The sequence below is a fragment of the Salarias fasciatus genome, chromosome 17, assembly GCF_902148845.1.
Source record: "Salarias fasciatus chromosome 17, fSalaFa1.1, whole genome shotgun sequence".
NCBI classification, from domain to species: domain Eukaryota; kingdom Metazoa; phylum Chordata; class Actinopteri; order Blenniiformes; family Blenniidae; genus Salarias; species Salarias fasciatus.
The window spans coordinates 9,732,206-9,757,411 of NC_043761.1; the positions used below are offsets into that span (position 1 = coordinate 9,732,206).

The 25,206-nt window shown below is 45.5% G+C and overlaps 1 protein-coding gene and 1 long non-coding RNA gene across 10 annotated transcripts in view; one reads left to right on the top strand and one right to left on the bottom strand.

Moving 5' to 3' along the window:
- dock4b (dedicator of cytokinesis 4b) overlaps positions 1-25,206 on the bottom strand; it is a 109,505-nt gene that overhangs the window by 66,789 nt on the left and 17,510 nt on the right. For all 9 annotated transcript variants that reach the window (XM_030113825.1, XM_030113822.1, XM_030113819.1 and 6 more), the window contains exons 2-8: positions 13,212-13,295; positions 10,666-10,706; positions 9,376-9,431; positions 9,185-9,281; positions 8,468-8,616; positions 6,416-6,500; positions 247-398 (exon numbers count right to left, since the gene is read on the bottom strand). In XM_030113825.1, coding sequence (XP_029969685.1) covers positions 247-398; positions 6,416-6,500; positions 8,468-8,616; positions 9,185-9,281; positions 9,376-9,431; positions 10,666-10,706; positions 13,212-13,295 — 664 coding nt within the window. The remainder of the gene's footprint in view (positions 1-246; positions 399-6,415; positions 6,501-8,467; positions 8,617-9,184; positions 9,282-9,375; positions 9,432-10,665; positions 10,707-13,211; positions 13,296-25,206) is intronic.
- LOC115404482 (uncharacterized) lies at positions 1,901-13,832 on the top strand. Its single transcript, XR_003933356.1, has 3 exons — positions 1,901-1,911; positions 9,822-9,825; positions 13,711-13,832. It is a non-coding gene; the product is annotated as an uncharacterized LOC115404482 (long non-coding RNA).

Genomic DNA, 25,206 nt, shown 5'->3' on the forward strand with positions numbered 1-25,206 from the left:
CGACATCAGAAAGGGAGCCGTCGGGGACGCCTCCCGCCATCGGCCGTCTGCCTCATTTGCACGTTTATGAAATGCTCCCTCCTCAAATCATGTGAAAAAAAAAAAAACACGGCATTAAACATGAACTCAGACGTTATGAGGCTGAAAGCACAATATTCACTGCAGATAGAAACACAAAAATGTGACTTCATCGTTTCCAAGCGACCACTCGCACAAGCTTCACAGCATTTTCCACCATGTCCGCACCTGAGCGGCCGGTTCTCCCGTCCGTCGTAGATGTGAAAGAAGACTTCCAGCTCCTCTCCCAGGTTGGCGCTCATCAGGCTCTTCACGTGGACGAACAGGTGATGGGTGCTCGCCGGCGCGGCCGTCTCCTTTTTACGATGCCGGTGTTCCATCTGCAAGACGAGAGGAGGAAATTACCACTAATAGATTCTCAATGGGTCTCATGAGCGGGATAGACTTAATCCAGAACTCCGGTGAAAATAATATATGTGGAAAACAAATGCAGCCCTGTTTAACGGGCCACAATTGGAAAGCTTGGAAAAAAATACAATATCCAGAAAGAGCTTAAAATGTAGCATCAAAGCTCATCAACCATATATGATTAATACCAGGGAGAGAAAACAACAAGAAGTTGATATATTTCTTTTAATGGTGTTAAGAAGCTGCTGTATTTAGCATTCACTTTCTAAATCAGAGATTAATAATTTCCCTTTGAGACATCTCCCTGTAGGCGGGTCTTTTCCTCAGATTTGCATATATATTTGAAAAAAAAGGGGTTCAGATATAGATTTTGTTGATAAAGATCGTATTAATAAACCGCGTAGCCCCAGAGGCTAAGATGTGAGAGTTGGAGCTCTCATTGTTCGACTGGCTCTTTGTGGCAGTCCCTGTCTAACGCCAAGGAAACAAGCCTGATGTATTTTGGAGATTTCACAATCATTTCTGTATTTAACAGAAGGACTTCCATGGAAAGCCACTGTTTCCTCTTTCCTTGGAGAAACACATTTAACATTTTATGCTACCTTTGAGCATTTATCCAAGTTGGAGGATTTGTTTTCCAGTGGTGTTTTGATTTGCATCTGTATAAGCAGTTCCTTAATCTCAGAGATGGGAATAGAAGCACCCACGTTAAGACTGAATGTAAATGAAGTTTAGAAATGCAGCACTGATGTAGGATTTCTGCTGGTTTGCGGGATGCAGCTTCAATCACAGGACAATCAATAAGACCTCACGCGCGCTGGCACGGCGATGGAACGCGCATATCGCATCTCTGTCGAGAGGTTCGTCCAGACCGGCCGTTCACATCCAAAAAACACACGTATGCACACACATAAAAAGCACCAGATGGTCAGTAGAGCCACTGCCAAATATCCCCTCGCATCCACTGCTGCAGCGAGGCGGAAAAGGTGCGAAGGGGGGCAGGAGGGGGAGAAGGAAGCAGGAGAAGGAGAAGACATCGGAAGAGGTGAGCGCAAAAGAAAGATTAACTCATGAAGTAAAAAATTAAACTGCGGCATGTTAAGCATGTAACAATATCGCTGGTTCGAATCCCGCTACCGACACGGTGGGTGGCTGGGCAAGGCTATTAACCCCCGACTGTTGTGGCTGCTTTAGGAGGAGAGCTGGGCGTGAAGCTTCTGCCGAAGCAAACACGCAGATCACATGAACACTTCATTCTCTCTCAGTGTGGGACTCATCAGCTGCTGCACTATATTTCAAAATGATGCGCCGCAAACCACTTCCTCATTTGAAGCAATTTATTTATTTATTTATTTATTTTCCCAGCGTCTCAGTGTAGCTGAAGACTTTGAGTAAAGCCAGAGAATATTTGGAGGAATAAAACATTATACTTTAGGATCAAATAACTGCAAAGTTCTGTCTGCACGTGCTGCAAATAAAGCTAAAGTTATCTGTTATAGTGACGAAATGTTAGTTTGTTTGGCTTGGAGTCGCAGGGATCACAGCAGAAAACAAGCTGAGGGGATGATCTACAAGAATCTGTACTTCTACGTACAGCAGAGCTGAGCGGCTGGTACGCACAGAATGAATAAGTCCGGGGGAAGCCTGGCTTATATGCGGTTTGATTTCATAACAAGGTTATCTTCAGCGTGTCGGTTGAGGCGGCCGGCAGGAACCGCGTCCGATGACGAGACGGCTTCAGCATGACTAGACACAAAACGCAGACGTGACAGCCTGGCAGCGCATACAGCAATGCTGCGGGCAACAGGGAAGAAGGCCGGGAGAGGAGTCCACCATGTGCGCGCTTGGCCAAGCGTCTTGTTATTGTTCACTCGGGAAAGCTTTTCCTAAACACCATGAAGAGCGACTGTTGAACTACATGGTGCTTTTCAAGGGGAAAAACAGGTTAAACCGAGGGGACAAAGAGAAACCTTCACATCACTCCAGCACCACTATTTAAGCCTCCTTTCTTGTTTCTGAAGCAACAGAGGAAACTTCAGTCGCACATGTCCAGGGCCAGGCCGGAGCGATCTATCACTGCCGTCTGATCTGCCACCGCTAATGAATTCATCGCTGGGGGATCTCAACTCTGCTCCGCTTTGCTCGCGCGCTGTATTGAACTCACTCTCCAAGGAAGAGCTGGGAAGTTTGGAGCCGGCTTGCCTTTGCTCTACAGAAAACAATCCCAAATGAACAGAGTTTTTATGAACTGGAGAAGCCAATTACGGATTTGATGAAAGATTCCTCCCCCCTCACCCCCCCCCCCATTAGTCTAAAACTACTTCCAAATAAAACGCTTCAACAAGTGTCCGTTTTCAAAAAATCAAAGCAAATCAATTCCAAAAATAATTGGCCTTCCATCTCAACAGGCAATCTTCAGTAAGACGGCGACAGAGCAGCGGTGATGAATCGGTGAGTGAATGTATCCTCACACGTTTCTCACACTAAGCCGCAGCCATTAGCCAGACGCTAAAGGTCCCGGGCTTTCCCCATAAAATAATTTGATCACCATAAAAAAAAAACCTTAACCGTGAATGTGGCTTCTCTGTCTTCCCAAAGCTTTCAATTTGTGCTTGTTAAATATATGCCAGTTTTGCACGAAACACGAAGTCAAACCGTCATTTCTTATCAAAACTTAACATTCGTGGAGGTATGTTGGGAAATACCAGCTCGCTCTTTCAATCCATTTCTCCCTTTTTTTCTACCACAGATAAGTTGCACACACCACAATTTAAAGGAAATGGACTTCACTCTTCAATTATACGGCACGTCTCCACCACTTCAGCAGCCTCTTAGCACTTAACGCGACGACATTCACTCTTTCCTTCTTTTGTCAAGAGGTTTGTTCTTGAAGGATTCTTCTAATTTCAAAATCTTTGCATAAAAGAAAATCTGTTCTTTAGATTTATTTATATTCTCAAAATTGACATAAGTTATTTCCTCCAAAAAAAAAAAAGATGAAAATTTAATGTGAAATATGCAACACAGAGAGGAAAAGTCAACCAAGGCTTTAGACAGTCCATGTGAACAGAGAAAAACACCAGCAAATGAACTTCATGTGTTTCAAATCAAAGAAATTGATTTAAACTGGGTGTGAAAGCATCAAGGTGTTAAAATCTAAAGTCTTTTTCTTCCAAAGAAGTATTAATTGTGTTCATATAGCCTCTAACAGCTTATATTAAAAGCTAATTTCATAGCTTTCAAGTTTTTCTCATCACATTTATTATATTATGCGTTCTTTAAAACATAGTTGAATAAATAAACAAAATATCCTGACCTGAAATGAAAGATCAATATGGTTCAAGTGAAGCGTTGTGTATTCTTGAGGATAGAAATTGATTGTTTACTCTCTACTTGTGCACCTTGACCTTGGACATTCATATTCTGGCTTCAGCAAACTTGATACCTTTGCCAGATAATTTGTTTAAAAGAGCATCTGTTGTTGTTCCGAAGTAGAAAAAGTGGCATATTTGGTTTTAGCTCATTTATCTGAGATTTTTACACATGATCTAAAATGAAATTTCTATATTAACTTTAATTTGAATGAGCATTAATTGCTTGCTTTCTGATGTGCAATCCACTTAAAACACACATTTTTTTTTAGCTTTTTCCAGCACAAAACTACCAAGAAATCTTTCAATAAAATGTCAGTATGAGAAAAAAAGAAATTTCTCTCATATCATATCATCTGCTTCTGGGCTGAATTTTCTCAGGCAGTCAGCTTTAAATTCACATATATAGTCTTGGACACGCCTAAAGGAAATCTCACATATTAGTCCTATTATTCAACTGTCTTGCCTTCTTCCTTTTCGGTATCCTCAGCATCCACACAGGGGAAGATATCACATAATTCCTCGACACAATGCAGCGGCCCGGCTACATTTTCCCACAGTAACACCTCATTGCCATTTCAGCACACACACACACACATACACACACAGAGACACACGGTAATCCTCATCTCAATTTAATTAAACCGCAGCGGCGCAGCATAAGACCGAAACAAAGAAGCTGTTCTCACAAAACAAAGATCTTTCTAAATATTGATGGGATTGCGCCTCATTCGCAGCGTGTTGAATCTGTGTTTTTTTGATGCGTATGGCAGCGGCGAAAGCGGGTCCCTCTTTCTCGTGCCGCCGGTATAGGGGAATTGCAGTCATTTGCTCATTTTATACGCCATTTAATAGAGGTGCGTCAGGCTTTCTTCCCGCGATGCTTGCTTTTGTTTTGACTGACAAAAAAAAAAAAAAGAAACAGATGGATTAAGAGCTTCAATTACCCCTGTGAAGGGAAAGCCGACACACTGAGTGTGTGTGGGCATGCACGGGTGCGCGTGTGTCGGCTTCTCCCCACACTGTATTAGGGCAGAGAAGTGGTTGCCACGGTAACAAGGGTTGGGGCATGGAGGAAGCGGGAAGGAGAGGCAGGGAGCGAACAGTAGGGAAGGGAAGGAGGGAAACATGGAGGCAGATGGAAGAGGGGAAACATTCAGGTTGCGGAGTGTGGAAGCAGACGCACGAGGAGGGAAACAGCAGAGCGGCGAGGAGCTGCTGTTTCACCAACTGCTGCCTCCAAGGTCCAGAGTGGACATTCAAAGCTCAAATGTTCAGGAAAAAAAAAGCCGATTTATCAAGGAAATCCTGTTTAATAAGAACGTGTGGGGAGAGAGGAGGCTTTCTGGATGTTATTGCAAGTGAATGTATAGTCTTTTCTGCAGTATGAGACTGAATAAACAAAGAAAGTATGCGAACAAGAAAGACGACAAATTCATCTCAACTTCGAAGTTGCAGAGCCAAGAAAAAAAGAAAAAAAAAGATTCTTACTTCTCGTTGAAATGGTAACTTTAAGTGTCAACCACAAACTGTGTGCTGTGGCCTGGTTTCATCCAATTAATTCAACAAACGTGTGGGTGTGTGGAGAGTATATAGGTACTGTTGTTTTTACATAAAAGAGGCCTGCCTAATCAATTCAGCATAAAACAAGCACAGTCACTCTTGGTAATTGCCGCAGTTATAAAGAGAAACAGGCTGAAAAAGTAAATGGCAGTCCGGAACAATCCCTGATATCAGAGCTATTATAACTTTGAGTACACAAAAAGCCAGTTTTGACACATTTAGCCAAAGAAAATCTGAACAAAAAGCAGAATGTATGGCTCAAAGTGGATATAACAATTAGAGTCAGGTGCATTTGTATTATAGCATTGGTTCGAATGAAGATGCTTCGCAGTAGAAAAGCAAGCTTTTCTGCAAATACATGGACGTTTGCGTGCATGGATGTAGTGTATGACAGTGTAATAGAGTTCAGAGCTGATAACAAACACATATTTGCATTTTCTTATATTCCATGTTTAATCTCCAATCGTCCTGGACCACTGGCGTGAGCTGATCCATCACATTTACCTTCATATATGACCATTATTTGATATTGTTGTTCCTGCCAAACTGTTTTGTACCTTCCTGGAGGTATTTCTGACTTTCACAAAAAAAAAAACATATTGATCTGCAGTCCCTCCTTCTGTCACTCCACAACTTTTAAGTGGATCAAAGTTTTTCTCGGTCTGCTTTGTCTTGACTTCTCTAACCCCAGCGGGTCGAGGCAGACGTCAGACACCTCTGAGTCCGGTGCTGCTGAAAGAGACATTTTCCTCTGTCTACTTGCTTGTTCTTTGTTTTTTTTTCAATGCTGAGTTCTGATGCTTGTTATTACTCTGTACAGCAGATAAGAGATATCCCACTTACGACCTGGGAATGTCAGGCATTCCCAGCTGACCGCTGTTTTCGCGAACATTAGAGACCGTTCCTTGACCTGCACTGAAATCCCCATCGTCCACAAGCTCAAATCCCAAGAGGAGGAACTCGCTGAACCAGGCGAGAACCAGGTCATCCAACCGCCTGCACCCTACATGAACCGTTAGCTACAGAACAGATTGAAGAACTGCGAGGCCACTCACCAGTTTGTAAAGCTCTGTGACACTGATTTCATCCGGGTCCACCATGCTGAACTCCCGCCTGGGGACCAGGTCCAAGCCGAGCTGTCTGAAACACGAAACCACATCCAGCGTTAATCCAGGAAAACACAGACTCAGTAGAAGACGCTCCGATAAAAGGTTAGACGCTTTAAAAAAAAAATTGACTGTCAATAACTAAGTGAGCAAAAAAATACAGACATATATGGGCAGAGTTTTGAAGAAGCTGAGATGTCAAATCACCCATCGGCCCTCTGAAGAGATTTGACAGTTCGGCTGCTTTTCTGAGGAGCCGATGAAAGAAAAAGAAATTCGCCCCCGTTAGCCCCCTGCTATGCTTGCTGTCCTCGTCGTCTCTCTTCCAGTAAACTGCCTGCCTCCGTCCTTTAAGCCGCTCTGCTTTTCTTTTTCCCACATTCACCTCAAACTCTGGTCTCCAACAGGCCTGGTCAGCCATGCCGCAGTACGAACGCTCTCCAAGCACCGACTCACAGAGGACGGATATGGAAGTGTGTGTGTGTGTGTGTGTGTGTGTGTGTGTGTGTGTGTGTGAGTGTGTGTGTGTGTTCAAGAAAAGCCCAGAGCAAGTTAATGAAGGAGAGTGAAGACTGAGGACAGAGAGACAGTGACACAAGTTGTGAGGTTTTTTTTTTTCTCTTTTAATCTCACGCCTCGTGGCATGATGGGGAAAAGAGGTGTGTGTGTGTGTGTGTGTGTGTGTGTGTGTGTGTGTGTGTGTGTGTGTGTGTGTGTGTGTGTGTGTGCGGCTGGATTGCAGAGAGGAGGATGGCTGCAGGGGGGGTGGGTGACAACAGAAGACAGAAGAGGGAACTGCAGAGGAGGGAAAGGAGGTGAAGAAAAGTTAGAGCTGAAAGAAGCTCCAAGATGCAAAACTTCAAGGAAACAATTACTGATGTGAGATGACATTTTTTTTCTTTCTAACGAAGGCTTTACTGGTCTTCATTACCTACGAAGTGAAGGCCATTTTAAAGCAGATTTCAGACCGAGTCAATTTGATCAATGTGTCCAGACTATCAAATCTGGAAGTACTAATCCATTGCATAATCTCATTTCTATTTCATCCATCATCCACCTTCTAAACCACTTTGTCCAATTAAGTGCAGCAGAGTGCTGGAGCCGATCCCAGCTTACTATCGGTGAGGGCGGGGTACATCCTGGGCACAGAAAGGCCAGGCCTGGACTCGTACCCGTGCCTTTCTGTGCGTTTGAGGGTTTCTCATGGGGTCCTCCAAAATCCATGTGTGCATGTGACTCTGTAACCTTGTAATTGACTGTCGACCTGCTGTGGTGGATAATGCACTTAGCAGCAGTGTTACTTCAGAGACTTTCCCTCTGGAGGGATCTGCCTTTAAGTGTGTTTTGGATATGTTTCCCTGCTTTAGCACACAAGCACTTAGAAAATTAAGATTACTGCGTTAATTCAGCCTCCTGCACTTGCCGGCCCTGTGTTCTCCTTCTATTTTCCTACTTGACAATTTCAAGAAAAGCCTTTCAAACCATGCGCGCACTTGAATCTCGCTCCGCATGTGAATCTGTCCACACCTAATTCTAATGTGGTAACAAGTACCAAATTCCTGTTGTGCATCTGAAACGCTGCCAGCGATGAGTATTGGAAAATCTGCCTCAATCCTTTCCAGGGTATCAGAAAGTGCTGCCCTCGGTGGAGCAGGTCCTCTTTGTGCCTAATTGTCCCTCAATCCTCCCCAGCACAGATAAGGCTTAAGAGTACCTAAAAATTGTTTCCCGGGAAGGTTCCTACAGGGAAAACCGGCTAATGGAAGAAAACGATAAGCAAACACAGCATCGTGAATTTTGCAGTGCCTTGCAGTACGATAACTCTTGGAGAACTTAAACCTGAATATCTAATATTAGACGTTGAATGACTGCAAGGTCGGCACATGCCGGTTCGCAACAGCATGAATCTGCATTAACTCTCACAGATATATAAGCAGGCAGACTGTTCTGTGACATCTCAGATCAGAGGTCCTCTCCCACCTCTTCCCTTCCTTTACTTACTCGTTACCCCAATCCAATCTGGCCGTGATGTGCTGCTTGACGTCCCTCATGCGGTCGTGGGTGAGGTGGCCGACCAGCACCTGCCTCCTCAGGTCCAGGATTTCATTCATCACGTGCCAAAGCCGGTGGAACAAATCTCCTTCATTCTTCTGCCGGAGGAGGAAACCACAGGGTGGAAAAATGAGTGGAGGAACACCAGGAGTCGGCGGATTGGACAAACGGAGGAGGGATCGCCAAGAAGAGGAGGACAGATCAGGGGGTTGAAAGAAGAAAGCTGCATCAACACATGCATCCAAAGATGTGAAAACCCGATAAGTGACAGAGAAGCATATTAGAGAACCAAATGGTACCGAGAGGAAGAGGTCGAGCCAGAGAGAGCAGCAGACTGAGGGCCTTAATATGGATTTGTGCAAATTAGCCTCAGTGTCCTGCTGCTTTTTCCTGCAAATTCATGCACTTTGATCTGCAAGTATTCATCAGCTCAATTTAATCAGCACCCCGGATGGCTTAATAGGCCGCAAACACACAATCAATCCGGCTAATGAATGTGAATAAAAAAAATGTTGACTGTTTGCAGCTTCTGAATTATCCAGCCCCAAATAAACTCCGAGCGCGAGAAACCAAAAAAAAAAAAAAAAAAAGGCAGCCTCACTTAAGCAGCATCGATATTTAAATCGATTCAGTGTGCATGTGTGTGTGTGTGTGTGTGCGTCTTACCACGTAGAGCTGTTTCCACATAGCACCCCAGTCTCGCAGCGTTGACGTCATCTCTGTGATGACCGAGTCCTCAACGGGGATGACCGTCTCGAATTGCCTAGAAGGAGTAGATGAACACATGACAATGAAACACAATTCAATTAAGACAGAAGAAAAAAAAAAAACAGGAGAAGACACGGAGGACTACACACCCTTTGTTCTTGACGTGGGCATTCTTCAAGTGGATGTAGCAGGACGGAAAGATCCCCTATTGGCAGAAGATAAACAGGTTAATGAGAAGGCTGCCAGAGTCATTTACTCCTGATGCCATTAGCGTTTAACTAATGCACGTGTGCAAATGATGCGCACAGTCAATACAGAGCAAGGTCTTTCTGTGGGTTAACGGAGGAGATTACAGGGAGGGGAAGCAACAGAGATAACAGCTAATAGCAATGGGATTGAAGAAGCAGAGACGGTTTTAAAGAAAATGTGTGTGTTTGTGTGTGTATATGCAAAGCTTTTTGCAAATGAACTGCAAGATGCTCTCAACTGACTTCAAGGGATCAAAGAACTGAGGTGTGTGCATCACACACCTAACACTTGACTTCTGACTTGGCTTGTATGAGGACGGGTCCTTCAGCACTGGAGCTTTTTAAAGCCACGTGCATCAACTTTTATCATGAAGCACGTCATGTATGTGAGATCCCCACAGACTGACGGCATTCTATGTGCATCACTCTATGTTCCTTTTCTTATTCTGAACTGACTGTCTTGCTAGTCTTCATAATAACAGGTCTCGCTGTAGAGGTGACCTTACGGCACCTGGAGGGGATCTGGCTGGACAAAACAGAGCTTGTCATTCTCGACAAGAGTGCGCCAAAAAAAGAAACGCTCTGAAAATCAAACCGACACCGACAGGTCCGCCGGAGGTGGAGGTGACGATCATTACAGGTGCATGCAGGCGTGCAGGAATCAAACATATTACACGTGTGCAAATTGGGTTATGCACGCACAAATCTAATTAATGGAGCACCAATTTGATACGCACGTGCAAATCGGTTTAGGCACAAATCAAACCAGAAATGTCATCAAAGACGTGAGCACACACGTTTCATTTGCATCTATGGAAACTTTTATATAAACTTTTACTTCACAGCAAAGTGATTACTTGGGATTCTTAATTTTTTTTTAATTTCAATTTATTTTAAATAAATATAAAATCTGTGACAGTGTTCTTCTTTTGCCCTTTTCTTTTATTGTTTTCTTATTGTTCACAAAAACCAGATTAAAAAAGCATCAATATCAAAGGAAAAATGTAGCGGCCATCGATCACACATCTTCCACAATAGTTTGTCTTTTTGTTTTCCGTCAGCGAGGATGGTGTCTCTTTGGAATTCGGTGATTTATTCCTCCCTTTCTCTTCATGCTGTTATACCACTTTCCTGTTCTTTTGTTATGGACAAGCAAACCAATGCACACGCGCCCCCAGCCTGTTTACTCACCTTGACATTTGGGTTCTTCAGGATAAATCCTCGGTACCACCCTGCAGAGACGAAACATTTCAGATTTATCTTTCTCAAGTGGAGGGAAGACTGGAGCAGAGCTGCATGGCTCACGTCCGCAGGAATTATTCAGGCAATTGAACAACATCCACCATCCGTAAAAATGTTACTTCGGAAGAGACTTTCTGGGTCAAAGCGGCACTAAAAAGCAACGAGCCACGTTTTTTTTTTTTTTTTTTTTTTCCTGCTTGTGTTGGCAGTGACCACAAGGTACAATACAGAGCGGCGTGGAGGAGAGGAAAACTCTTTGGAATTTTTTTTATTTAACAATATTCCCTTCAATCTGAGCTCCGTCCAAATTATTGCAAGCTTAATGTTTGCGATTTGAGAAAATCCCAACACAGATCGAAACAATCTCACAAATTTGCATTTAATAAGGCTTTAAGCTGATGCTCTTTTCCAAATAGACAACTTAAGCCCATTCGACTGTGGTTATGAATCCCCCTCCAGATAAGAGCATTAGCTAAATGATTCAAATGTAAATGTAATAGATTATTCTCGGGTTATGCCGGAGCATCTGTGAGCTTCGTAGCATATATATTTTTTTTTTTTCCTGATTTTTTTTTTTTTTTTCAGGCATGCATGATCAGAATAGCATTGAATAATTTGTCTGGGTCAGCGCAGTGGAAGACATGCTCAGTATTTTCCGAGATGAGTCACTTCTTCTCAGTAGCAGAGGTCAGAGACTCCGACAGCTCACTGCAATGTTTTCGCTGGATGCCAGCGACTTCGGAAACGCGGATGAGAAGAGAGGGATGTGATAAATGATCAGTGTTCCCGGAGAAACACAATACTGTTTGCCACCTTGAAAAAAAAAAAAAACATTCCGAGCCAAGTAGCAGATAGCATTGACAGTACTGAGCCAATGTGGCGCCGATACAAACACTGTACTTAATTACAGTAAATAAAGTTGGAAATAAAACTTCGATTCCACTTTTGACACTTACAGATGATTATCCTCGGTTTCCTAAGTTTAAAGAAACCAATTATATAAAAACAAACCAACAGGTTTCTTAGATAACTGAACACTTCGTTGTTGCGAGTTGAACCATGTCGCTCATTTTTAACAGTGCAGCACTGCAGTTGGCAATTACAGCAAGGGGTCGGCCTTGCATCCCCTGGTAGGAGGCGTGCAGGAGCAGGGGGTTTGCTTAGTTAAGTCCACTCCACCTCACTCATTGATCGTTTATTCGACTAAAGTTTGTGCAGCTAAGGATCCATGGACCCAGTCAGAGCGCCGAAATATCACTCACCTACATCGCTGTGGATCGGATCGATAAATCACATTGTATTGATCAGGGTTCCTACTGAGTCTTCCCCCTTGTTAAAATAACATATTACCCATTGGACTTGGAGGCAGAAGAGACAATGATGACATTTGTTTATACAGTCAGCCGAACGCACTCAACGCTGTCACGAACTCAACAGCAGTTCAAGGAAAGAGTCGCCGAAAGGACGAGTCGAAAATCAATTACTGAGGCGTTGCCCGGGCAGACAGGAGCCGCGCGTCAGCGCAGACACGTCCCGTCTGTAAGCCCCAGTGTTTTGAAGTGTCAACAGTATCAACATGAGGCAGAACCATTAGTCTGCCTCCTGTGCTGTCAGCGGCCCGTCTCTCAGCCTCGGCGCTGCTGGCAGGATTTTGATTTAGTTCCTCCCTTTTGGGCCGAGCTTTCCGCTGGCTGTGCTATTGTTGACTTCCTCTGGGTCTTTTACCACAGAATCACATCCCTCCGGCTGGATGGCTGGCTGGCTGTCTCTCACTGTGTGTGTGTGTGTGTGTGTGTGTGTGTGTGCGTGTGTCTCCCAACAGGAAATAAGACAGAGTATGTCAAGAACTCCGGAAGAAGGAGGTCTGTGTGTGTGTGTGTGTGTGTGTTGTTGGTCATTGAAGTAAAGGTGTCCCTGAAAGAGTTCCCTCGCTGTGAAATGATTTCACATTGTTCTGGAAATTAAAGCCGAGCCAGGACAGGGAGGACGGGAAAGAAAATACAGCAAGAAAGAAAGACTCAAAGTGTAATAACACACAGGGGAGAGGGAGACTGGAAATGAGTGGAAGAGGAGAAAAACAGACGAACAAGCAACAGGAGCACACAATACACCCCTGTGCGACTCAGGAAACCTTGTGAAACATGCATTGTGGGTGAGCCAGGTGAGCGAGGAACACAAAAGTCCTCACACGTGTTTGTTTTGGGGGAAGCCATTGTGACTGCGACTCCGGCCATAAATCTGCGGAACAATGCGGCTGTATTTCCATACAAACCCGCTTTTCAGCATGACTCAGATTATTTCCGGTAGATTTAATGAGAGAAGTCAGCAGCGAGGACAGCTCCTACATGAATCCCTTTCATCTGTCTTCTTAATGAAAAGTGGAAGTGTCCCTAATAGGCTTGGATGTTTTCACTTCAGCACTCATGCAAAAGCAATTGATTTCTCCATTGCCCCCATAGAAAGCGGCCGATCGTGAACAGACGCGTAAACCTCACCTTCACATTTTTCCAGGATCTGCACCGTGTCTCCGATTTCCAGCGGGAGGCCATGCTGGACGGTCCCTCGGAAACTGACCAGCACTGCAACGGAAAAAAAAAGAAAGAAAAAAAGCCACAAACACACCCACGTGAGGTTTTGTTTCTGTTTTAATACTCCGGCGCAGTCAGAGAGGTCTGAAGACATAAGCAGAGAGGAAAAATCGGGACGAGATGAACAAACGCATGCAGAGAGAGGAGGTGCAATCAATAACCTGCGTAGGTGAACTTCAATCAAAACCAGTAGAATATCTCTGCATTTCTGCACAAACTCAAAATAGTAATACACACAATAAACTTATATAAATGCATCCCATAGAGCAGATCGGGTTCATTTTTACTCAGAAGCAGTTTCTACCTGCATGAAACTTTACACGCAATGTTCTCAGAAACAGGTCAGACTGAAAAGCTGAGTGTGATGTGTGAGGACTGTGCGTCCACAGCGGTACAAAGCTAAAAGCGCTGCGCACAGATGCAATACCAGCTACTTAATCGCACAGGGGCCATAAATCATTTGGCCTGATTTAGCGATCGAAGGATCGGTCTGTATTTCATCCAACCCGGGCCGCTGACCACTATGATTTATTTCCTTTGGACAACTGCAACCCAGTCGGCAGCTACAGCACAGGTGATAAAATGAAAAGTCCTGCATGCTCCATAGACTGAAGTGATCCTTCATTATAACCGTGTTTACAGGCTGTGAGAGTGGACACAATAAACCTGCCTTCAAGAGAGTTTAACTTAAAAAAAAAAAATGCAATTTGTTAACGAAAGTGACACATTATAAAGCAACAATGAGGCTCTCCGTAGCTCTTTAGTGCATACTTTGTAAACCACTGCTCACCTGGAGGAATATACACACATGTCGGGGTTAAATTATGATTCATGGGATTGAAATATAAAAGCTGCAGAAAGACTGTGATTCAGCTGGTGAGAGACAGAGAGAGCCCGTATTCACCAGATGGCGGTGTGTAGAAAGCGACGACATCAAGCTTCCATCGTACAGAGAGTCCTGCAAAGCAGTGGGCAATGTTTTTAGATGATATAATGATCAGGCTGAGTTGACTCTTCCAGTTTGCACAGGTTCTGACAACATGTATGCAACAAAGCCCGGGATGTAAAAAGAGGAGGAAAGTGAGGAGGCAGGGTACGAGCGATGGCGATGGCGATGGCCGTCAGCACGGAGCCGTGAGACGGCCGTCAGCTCAGAGTGCCAGCTGACAGCAACTCAAGAAAAAAGCGCTTTTAAGCCAGCGCAGCTTCACGCCGCCTCGCCTTCTGAGAGCTGACACGCATGTACGGCGAATTATCCCGTGCGCTCAAAACCTGCACGCCCGCGCAAGACATGTCAGCCGCCGTAGACAGGAACGCAGCGTCAACGCATCTGTTGAAACGTCCACACACACACACATACACACACACACACACACACACACACACGTTTACTGCCAGTGTGCATGCAGCAACCTCACACAAGCGGCCTATTCAACTGGCGACGGGACACACACAGATACCCATTCACACATGGACACACACATTCAAATAAACTGGGATTTAGAGTGGAAACATGGAACTGTTCATTGCAAAAAAAAAAAAAACTTCCATGTTTCAACAGCGGGGCATTTAGGTTCAAAATATAACAAGGACATTTTCAAGCTTACATTCGACAGAAAAAAAATGCAAATATTTAGTAGTTGAGACATTTAATTTATTCTGGTGTTTTCTTCAAGGGATTTTCTTGTTTTTTCATTTCCTCAGTTGTGGCATTTTGAGAACATTCATTGGAAAAGTGAAGTCCACTGAAACCGCTGCTCCTCGCAGGCAATTGTGTACTTTCCAATGAAAATTGGAAAACAAAACAAAAAAAAAAAAAAAACTTCACTAATCGCTTTGAGTTAAACTCAAAGAGAAATGCTGCAAATCAAAGGATGAGACCTGGAGCTTTTTGTGTTCTTTTCTTCATCCTGCCATAATAACCCTCCAACCCGGTGAGGATTCGGCACAATCTCCCCACTCACGCTCCCGTGCTGTCGTTGAGATGCTGATAAGACCACCACCGCCTGAAACCCCGGAAACGCGCATATGCTCCGTCGCCGCGTCCTTTGCATTTCCTGTTGAAGCTTCACTGACTCCTTGTTATCCCTCGAGCTGCAGAAACAGTCTTCGCAAGGGATTTGTCACAACCGCACACGACTTTGTAATTCAGTCAAAGATCAAGCGCGTGCGCTCACACCAGCACGCCGAGCCCGCATTTTTTACCATCTAATTCATTCAATCGGGCACGTGCACACAAACACACCGGCTCTCACAAGTGTGCCCAATGCATGCATTATCAAAGTCACTCTCCCTGATACATTATTCAGTTTCAACTCATCGTTGTTTTTTTTTTCCTTTCTTTCTTTCGCTGTGAAATGAAAGCTTCCCTCCTGCCTGTCGATCCACAGGCCAGCTGCTGTCCGTCCGTCTGTCACCGCTCCGGCTCCGACTTCCTGTCTGTCAACTGTCTGGCGCTGGCTCGCCGCCAGATGATGCGCAGAGGGGGACGCGCAAGGTGCGTCGCTCTCGAGGGGATTGATTTGTCGTCGCCGTGTCCAGTTCGCCGCGACCGCGAGACGCGTCCTGTAACGCCGCGGAAACGGGACGCCGGGTACGAGCCGTGGAGAAAGACGCCATTCATGGCCGTTCGACCACGCAGCTGCAGCAGAGCACAAAAACCGGGCACGGCTGGGAAAAAGAACCTCACGACTGACCGGAGTCTGAGCGGACGCCGCCGGTGCATGAAAAACCCACTGCGCAAATTGAACAAAAAGCAGACCTGCTGATGCTCTGATTTGACACAATCACACACACGCCGTCTGTTTGCTGAACCTGTTAGTCCCACTTTCCAGATGGCCTGCGCTGACCAGTGTTTCTGCCACCGTAAAAAGGCAAAAAAAAAAAAACCTGATACTTCCTGACACACGCAAACGCGCTCGCTCTGATTCCACGCGACGCCGGGCGGCGGGGGTCGCGTCGAGGACGCCGCTATTCTCGACCTCATCGTCCTCACATTAGGACGTTACGCAAGGGCGGCCGCCCGAAGGAGTCGCACACACACACACACACACGGATAACAAACAAAAACAGGATGGGGAAAATTTCTTGGGAAGGGAAGGACAGAGGTGAAGGGATCTGGACTGACTAACGAGGGCAACGCGAACGGACCCAGAAACGGAAATAAAGATGGATGTAGGAGAGCTGGTGGCATGACACTGATGCAGTTTGTCACCGGGTGTTCACAGGGCGAACATGGCGGCGCTCGTCTCCATCACATCATTCGGCATCGGCGTTCGCTCATGTGGAGGTCGTAATGAGACAGCGACTGAGGAAACCAGCCGTGTCTGGAAGTACGTACCCTCATTCACCAATCCTCTTAAGAAAAATCCCCATTAATCAGTTTAATTCTCGTTTACCGCTCTCGCATTTTCCTGGATTTGTTTCACTCAGCTGACTCTGACATCGCAACAGGATGTAATATATCTCTTAATTTAGCGCACCAGATTGGACGTTTGGGAATTCTGAAGTTTTCAGGGCACTGCAGAGTGAAAGTCCAACAGTTAAATAGGAGGAAAAATCTACTTTTACGGATAAAATATTCTTCTTTAACAATTCTGGAAACGAGCAAGTACACTTTTAACCGTCATGATCAGGTTCAAAAGAATCGAGGTGGTGTTTCAAGACTCCTGGTTACATTTTAATATGAGTTTTAAAGAGTCCACAACTGACTTTTAAACTCCGAGTCATGTGTTTAAGAGACCAGATCTCGTTTCAAGTCTATAATCTGCTTCTATTTTAAAGAGTCAATGTCTTTTTTAAAGAGAGAGCCTCTGGTTCAGGGTTGAAGAAATCCTTTCCACATCACTTTTCTATTCCAGAGGACGTTAAAAACATCAAGCAGTTTATTTACATGTATATAAGACGAAAAGATAAAAGTGTTCATGAGCAGGTGACTTTGTGAACGCTTTGTGAAATGCACACCACTGCACGACAGTGCAGGATCGGCCCGAGAGGTTAGATCGGCGAGCTCACGGTTTGAATCCCACAGCTCAGGCATCCGACATAAAACTTGAGAACACACTTGTAAAATTTGCAGATCACATGATCCACTGTGGTAAACCTGGAAAGTGGCAGTCGGAACTCAAAATAGCTGATGGGCTGCACATATTCCATTTAGTGAAAAAAGTTATTAAACCAGTGAATTAACCTTGTGGGTTCTATGATTTGCTGATATTTAATTATTAAAAAGCATTGATAGCTTCATCAATAATGAAAATGGCCATTAGTTGCCACCCTTACCCAAATAATGGACCCAACAAAGCAAAATGGGACTCAATCTATTTATCAACTGACTGGGATCGTCTGGAGAAACTGAAATGTGAGGCTGCGTTTCATTTCCTTTAACGAGCGTTCGCGCCACCTCCATCCATTAGGCCGATGCGGTATATCTATCTGCAAGTTTTGCACGTACATTCTGCTGAGTAAGTCGAGATCCCTGGAAAGCCTGCTGGCCCGGATTAGGCTTACATGTGTTATAGGCTGCCACTTGGAGTCAAGACCCGTCAAACTGTGTTACATTCGGTTTGCTCGTCGCTCGATCTAAGCTCCTTAGAGGACCAGACACAGCCATGAGCAAGCAGAATGCAGGAACGATTCCCCCGAAACGGGGCAGGAAAAAAAAAAAAAAAACGCACCGGCTTCATAGGAGGTGCTTCACCTGATTAAAGCTGGATGTTTTGTTACAAAGATGGAAAAAGATGCATGATGAAACAAGTGATTTATTCTCCAAGCCCTGCGCTTTTACCGGCTTTTAACATCAAATCACTTCTTTTTTTTTTCTCCCCAAAGCACCCTGTAATGTGGTTTTTAACCTAATTAGCCTGACCCTTTCTTCTCCGCGACTGATCTGACAAGGATTCACACACATAATCCACTCCCACATGTTAATTATACAGCATTTATGTCATTAATATGCTAATTTGACGACATGGAAACTGGTTGCCCTCCACCGGCCTCACCGCTGCCAAAATCTAAGGATCATGAATATTTCATTTTCCACGTGGGAATATATGCGTAAGAGCTGTGAATCTAGACAAACACCGCAAAGTATTCAGATTACAATCGGGTTACTGGGTTGATTCTGCAGAAGGGAACAAGATCCAAAACAGGGAAGCATTGCTACTTTCATTTTGATGCATCCATTTATGAGGCAAACGGTTTAAAAAGGCATCTCATACACAGAACTGAGACTTAACTATCCAGATAACTGCTTTGCTTCCTCATGCTGTACATTCTGTATGTCCACAGGCCAAAAGCAGCAAACAGTCAGAGCTGGATCTGCCAAACCAAAAGCGCTCTTTATTCCAGCTATGAGACCAAAACATTCCTCCTCAGACCAAAACCAGCTCAGCTATGTTTTGTCTTAGCCCCGTCCAGGCACACTTTGTTCCCCCTCTGGGAACTTCACGTATGCGTCCTCCTCTGCGGTCAGGAAAGACGGAGCTACGACTCGCCGGCGCTTCGAGCCAGCAAGACTCCCTCTCCGCTGCTCGGGGGGGGATTAAAGGCAGCGAGAGGGTGAATGCGGTTGACAAAACGCCGGGGCTTACTCCGGGGCTGCTACGGAAGGAAAATCCAAAACCATAAAGACGTGTTTATGCATAGGGCGGCGCACACTCGGCAAGGCGCAAACACACACAGGCTCACATCAGCGTGACGGAGCAGAGGAGCTACCTGACAGCTTCGGCGTGAGTCAGAGGCGGATTAAGCTGAGCGCACCGTGCGTGCATCTGGAGAAAAGTGATTTCTCCGCTCGAGCTTGGAACGCTGGGAAGAGGCACCATGCATTTTTTTTTTTAAGGGAATGACTATCAACAGGGGTTGGAGAGAAGACCGCAGGCAGACGTCTGATAGCACTGAAAGGCCCTCCAACAGAACTGGAATTGGCAGTTGTGCTTGCACAAACACACGTCCATGCAAAGGTCTGATAGGCAGCGCGGACAAAAACCAGGAAAACAGAATCAGTCAGGAGGAACGGCTTCAATTTAGACCCTCCACCGGCGGCCAGCGGTCTCCTTTCACCGCCTTTGTGCGTGGGGAGATAGCAACGCAACCAGCATCTCAAAAATTGCTCACTAGCAACAATAACCCCTTCGCTCAGATCGCGCTGCCGGAGCGGAGACTTTCAAAAGAGGAATGTTATTACCGCGCAACAAAAAGCCGAGCTCAGGGCTCAATAACATTTCAGCGTCGCCTCAGTGTCAGGGAGCAAACACGAAATCTTAAACCTGAAGAGTCTAATGAATGGAAGAAGTCGAAAATTAAATACGGGTCGCGCAGGAGAGACGTGCAGCCGTTTATTAGAGAGAGAGAGAGTGTCTATAAACTTGTCTGAACTCCTGCTGCTTTCCCCTCCGCATCGCCTCCAGCATGATTAGCAGCCAGCGACGCTTTTACAAACACATCCTCACACAGATCCACGCAGTGTTTGTCAGTTCGCGCGTTTTAAATAGAAACATTTCACGGAGGAAAAAGCTTAAAACGCTCCTGCTTTTTTTTTTTTTTTTTCCCCCACTACATCAGCATATCCACCCGCTGAGGTAGCGCCGGCTTCGCTAAGAGCAACCAAAGCGACAGGCTGTCTGTCCTACTGGCCCGAGCACGAGAAATCATAAATGAGTCAGATTAAATAGAAATATAGGTCAGTGCGCTAAAGCCTCACCTCATTCCCAGGCATTAGCACGAGTGTGAGTACATGAGGCTTCAAAGCCAGCTAAGAGCACATTAGATGACCCTGTGATGCCAAAGTTGAGACGAGATGATTATTATAATCCTCTTGCGAGGTTTTTTTGTCACCTGCATGAATTTGTAATTCTCTCCATCACCGTCGACAGTTGTGACTGAATTGCCACGATATTTTCATGCTCTGTAAACCTTCCCCGCCCTCACCTCATGTCCACTTTCCATGAGCTCATCTCTTTGATATCTTGAGGTATTTATTCATAGCCTGCGAGGTGCGCCGTGACATAAGGGGGCGCTTCCTGTGACTGGGCCGAACGGCATTCAAAGCCAAAAAAACAAACCAGGCCGGATTTCACTGGGAAGAGGTCCGATGCCAGCTCTCTGTGGAGACACCGCCGCTCTTTCAGCTCTCCTTGTTTATATAAAGACTCTGAAGGGCAGCAGCAAATCGAGTAGGACAGCCAGTTCATCATCTTCATGGGGGCATCTTGCTTTTGTGCCTTGTGATCAGAGAGAAGTCGATCTGACCGGTGAGTTGGAAGACGCTTAATTGCACATTTAGGAGACATGAAGCAAGGCCAGTCTTAACATGGGGGAAACTTTAAAATGCTAATTTTTTCCGAACATTTAAGTCAAATGAAAGAAAAATCTTCTCCTGGAAGTCTTAATGATCTTTCGGCGTCTGAGGACATGAGCAGAACTCTCATCAATGCAATGGCAGCAGCGTCCGAGCAGATCACAACAGTATGTACTTGAAATATTTTAGAAGTGAGAATTACACTTGTGTAATGGTGTTACAGCGGTTAGCACTTCCCATGGCAGGACATTAGTGGGTTTGAGACTGAGATTTTCGGCATGAAGTTGCGTATTCTCCCTGTGCAATAACAATAAGAAGATAAAATTCTCTCAAAAGTGCAACGCAATCCGGAGTAAAGCAACAAAGCTTCTCGGGGATTTACTGTGTCCACACTGTGCACAGTGACATCTTCCACTGTGATATAAAAACAATGATCTCCGAGGGTTTGAACTCAGGATTCCAGGTTTTAGTGTAATGATTTGGCAAGGTCAGGACCCCTCAGCTGAACCTGATCATCTGAGCCACGTTGTTTGAGGGTAAAACTGAAAGTCAACACACCCAGAGTTTTGGTAATTATACAGAAAAGCCGTGGGTGACCAAGACAGACGGATAATAGCAGGTCAAAGATCAGCAACAAAGTTGGCCTGCAAACTGTGGGTTTATAAGAGACAGTAAAGGAGAAGAAAGGTTGTTTTTGTTTCGTTAAATAGAAGCTTTTATTCTCTCTCCCTCTCACGTTCTTGCTTGTCCTCTCAGCTCTCCACATGTCGAGGCTTGGATCTGCAATTTTAGAAAGCGCTGCTGTTCAGCAGCAGCTGAAGTCACACAAACACCAGTGCCTACACATCCTCCCACCCTGCGGAGAGAGGGATGGAGAGCGGAGGAAGGGAGGCTGAAATGTGCTGAGGTAAAGCAAGGAAATTAAGGTTGCAGGTGTGGCTTCGAGGGGGAAGTAATAGAAAAGGGAAAAAAATAAGACCACAATAATAGACGGAGGGATCACCAGAGGGAGGAGTAGCTCGGTGGAGAGTGCTGCAGGAAACATGGAGGAAAGAGTGAGAACAATGAGCAGAGAGGCTTCTGTTTTTGTCTTTTCTTTTCTTCGGGTAAAACCGTTAAAGCTCGGGGTGTGGAGCGAAACCTCCTGCATCAATCTGTCTCTGATTCTGAGTCGACTGCAGCCTCTCCTTATCCTGTTTACCTCCACCCCCCCCCCCCCCCCCCCCCCCTCGCCGCTCTCGTTCGCGGAAGACGAGGTGTGACTGACCTCCTCTCTGCATTTTCGAGCCGTCGCAAATCAGATCACAACGAAACGTGTCGGCGCACAAAGGCGGCAGGAAGTTTATCCGCGGGCGCGCAGCCTCGACAGAACGCGAACCCACATCTCGACTTCGGATGACAGGTTTGGCAGGTCGTGTGTTCAGCAGTATTTAACAGTCGCTGACAATGCATCTCACTGAAGCGATATCGGCAAAAGACCCACACACGGCGGGGCGGCAACCCAAAAAGAAAAATCCTACCCTTGAAATTGGTGGAAAAAACAAGGAAAATTTCAAAAATTCTGAGATTTCATGAACAAAGCACCCCATTGGTTTAGCTGGGGTTTTCTTATTTGTTTTATGTGTCTGTCAGGAGATTTCAAATGAGGGAAACCGAGCAGTGTAGCCTGCAGCCACAGCCTGGAGCCTGTTGGTGCACAGACAGGAGAGGGATTTGTGCAGACTGGGGACTGAGAGGAGGCCGTTTGGGTAAAGAGAGAGAGAGAGAGAGAGAGAGAGGCCACTCCAGACAGCGAGACAGAAACAGAGCGAATCAGAGAGACAACAGAAAACGGCGGCCGGATGAGAGGGAGAAACAGAACGAGCCGGGGAGAGAGAATCAAAGAGAGCGGCAGGAAGAGATAAGTAGCTGTCAGCTTTTGTGTATCTCACTTCACTTTGTTTGCCCGAGCACTGTATGTCAAGCTTGAAGGGGGGGAAGAGATACTCCCTGTCTGCTCTCCAGCATGCGCACGCCGACCACAGGGCAGCAGGAAAGAGGTGGGGACCGAGGCAAGGTCGAGTCAGTCACTCAGAGGAAAGACTTCAAAAAAAAAAAAAAAAAAGCTGCATGACAGAGTGAAGAGGGAACTTTCTTCAGGGTCAGGGTGAAGCTTTCAAAGAAGCTGCAGTCATTATGTCTCGTTCGACTTTTGAATATGAATGTGTCAAAATCGGCTTCAAAAACCTGCTAAATGATACAGCAGAGTGCTATTTTCCGTCATCAACTAACTATGAATTTATTACACTTTAATTCATTGTAAAGACACTCAATCACTGTGTTATTTAAATGCACTGTCATGTAATGTTCACATTAGGGTGACACTTTCAGCTTTACAATAAAGAAACAGAATGTTTTCGTCGCTTTAAGGTCCGCAGGTTTGGGAAACAGCCGCTGCAGCCAGGTAGATGCAAACATGACACTTCAACCCGCACCAGGACCAGCCTGGTGAAGCGGTATCTGGGTCCAGCGGTGCGGTGAAGTGTGAAATTAACCACACCACCTGTATCGGGTACATGTAAAAGTTTGAGCTAAAAAAAAAAAAAAAAAATCCTCATGAGGTCTGATAAGCAGCTGTACTTCAATTTCACAAAACTTGTAAAAACTCTTTCACACTGATTGAAAGCCAAAACACTACTTCATGCTAATAGCTACTCAGCCAATCATCACATGGCAGCAAGTCCACATATTTAGGCAAGAGTTCCAGCAGCCGAAGAACAGACTGAGTGAAACTTCAGTCAATCAAAGCACCAAACTGAGGCTTCAGCTCACAGGAGCTCGCCAAAATTGGACAAGATTGGGAAAACAATGCTTAGTCTAAGAACTCTTGATTTCTGCTGAGGTATTCAGATAGTGGGGTCAGAAATCCGTCGAAAGCATGAATCTATCCTGAATTGTATCAATAGTTCTGGCTGGTGCTGCTTTAATGCTGCAGAAGATATGTTTTGGCCCACTTTGAGTCCCTTCGTATCAATTCAGCATGATTTAAAACATCACCAAGAGTATTCTTGCTGACGGTGTGTCTCCCCTTATGGCCACCATCGTCTCGTGGTTACCTCCAGCAGGAAAACAAGACATGTAACAAAACTCAGATCACCTAAAACTGCTGTTTAGAACATGAAGAACTTTTTTTTTTTCACTTTTGGTTTTATATTCTGAAACAGGTCTTTATTTTACACAAGAGCAAATATGTTAACGCCCGCTTATATATGAGGGAGAACGAGACCCTGAACCACAGACTGAGAGTCTTGGTCCCCTGAAGAAACGCACGGTCGGCACCGCTCACTTTAAATAATGGTTCTCATTTGTAACCCCAGCATGCATTCGAGTGTTAATGCGCTGCTATCGTATCATTTGATTCTCTGGTGTCGTGCCGGACAGCTGGTGCTTATCACCTCATTAGAAAATATTTCCCCAACCGCAGTCCGACGCAAAGTATGTTGCATGCATGCAGCATCTCAGCACGCACACGTGCACAGATATGAAAAACAGGCGGCACATGAGATATCAATAAGACAGCCGAATGCACCAACACATGCATGCTCTTTGCACGGTGAGCCTGCTGGAGACTCTGAATCTGCACCGAGCCATAAACAGCCATATGGGGGTTGCTCGTCGCAGTTAAAAGCGAGTTTGATGGTTGCACGACAGTAGCCCTGGAACAAGTCACGCTTTTTATTACAGGCAGATGCGGCCTGTTTTGTACACTGATTTGTTGTTAGGGCAACACGCCGCCGCGACACGACCGCCGCCGCTCGAAATTGCAGAGCGCGAGCAGCGACACAGAAGCTGGATGAGCAAACTTCTTCTGCCCCGACGACGCGCACAATGCATCCCAAAATTAAAGCCACTGTTCAACACTCCTCATGGCAGAATAAGCTCTGGTAATATTTCCAGGAGTGACGGATAAACACACACAGTAGCCAGTTGCGAGCGTGAATGTGAGGCAATAAAGGGGTAGTTATGCTTCTTGGCCGTCTGTAAGCCGGGGCTGCAGTCTAGAGGGCAACAGGGAAATGAAAACAGATTCAGCAGCTTCATTTATGGGGAAAAAAACCACAACCTGACCTTTAAAACGCATTCATAGCTCACACCTACCTGCGCATGCGAGTGTGTGTTAAAGTGCACGACATGTCAGCAGCATTAGAACAAGCCAACAATAAGCTGTGTTAAGGTGTTCCCTTCGGGCGGGCACGCTCCTGGTTCATCTTGATTAGCAGCCCCCCCCCTCCCAGCTAACTACACACCGAAACACACACACGTGCATTACATCAGGAATCAAAGGGAGAGAAGGATGAGGCCGAGAGTGGAGGAGCTGGGATCAACAGAGGAGGGACCTTGAAGATAAATGTCAGCCGTGGAGCGCAGGGTTAATATTGACTTCAGCCTCTGCAGCCATTTTCATCTCATTACCACACCAATCATAAGTCTTCCATTAGAGAGGAGGCTGACCGTACACGTCCTGCGGACGCACAGCAACAATGAGTCACGGAGGAATTGCCCGATGTTGCCAAAGATGCACGCAAAGCCTCCTACAGGAGAGACTAACCGCTGTGCAGCGAA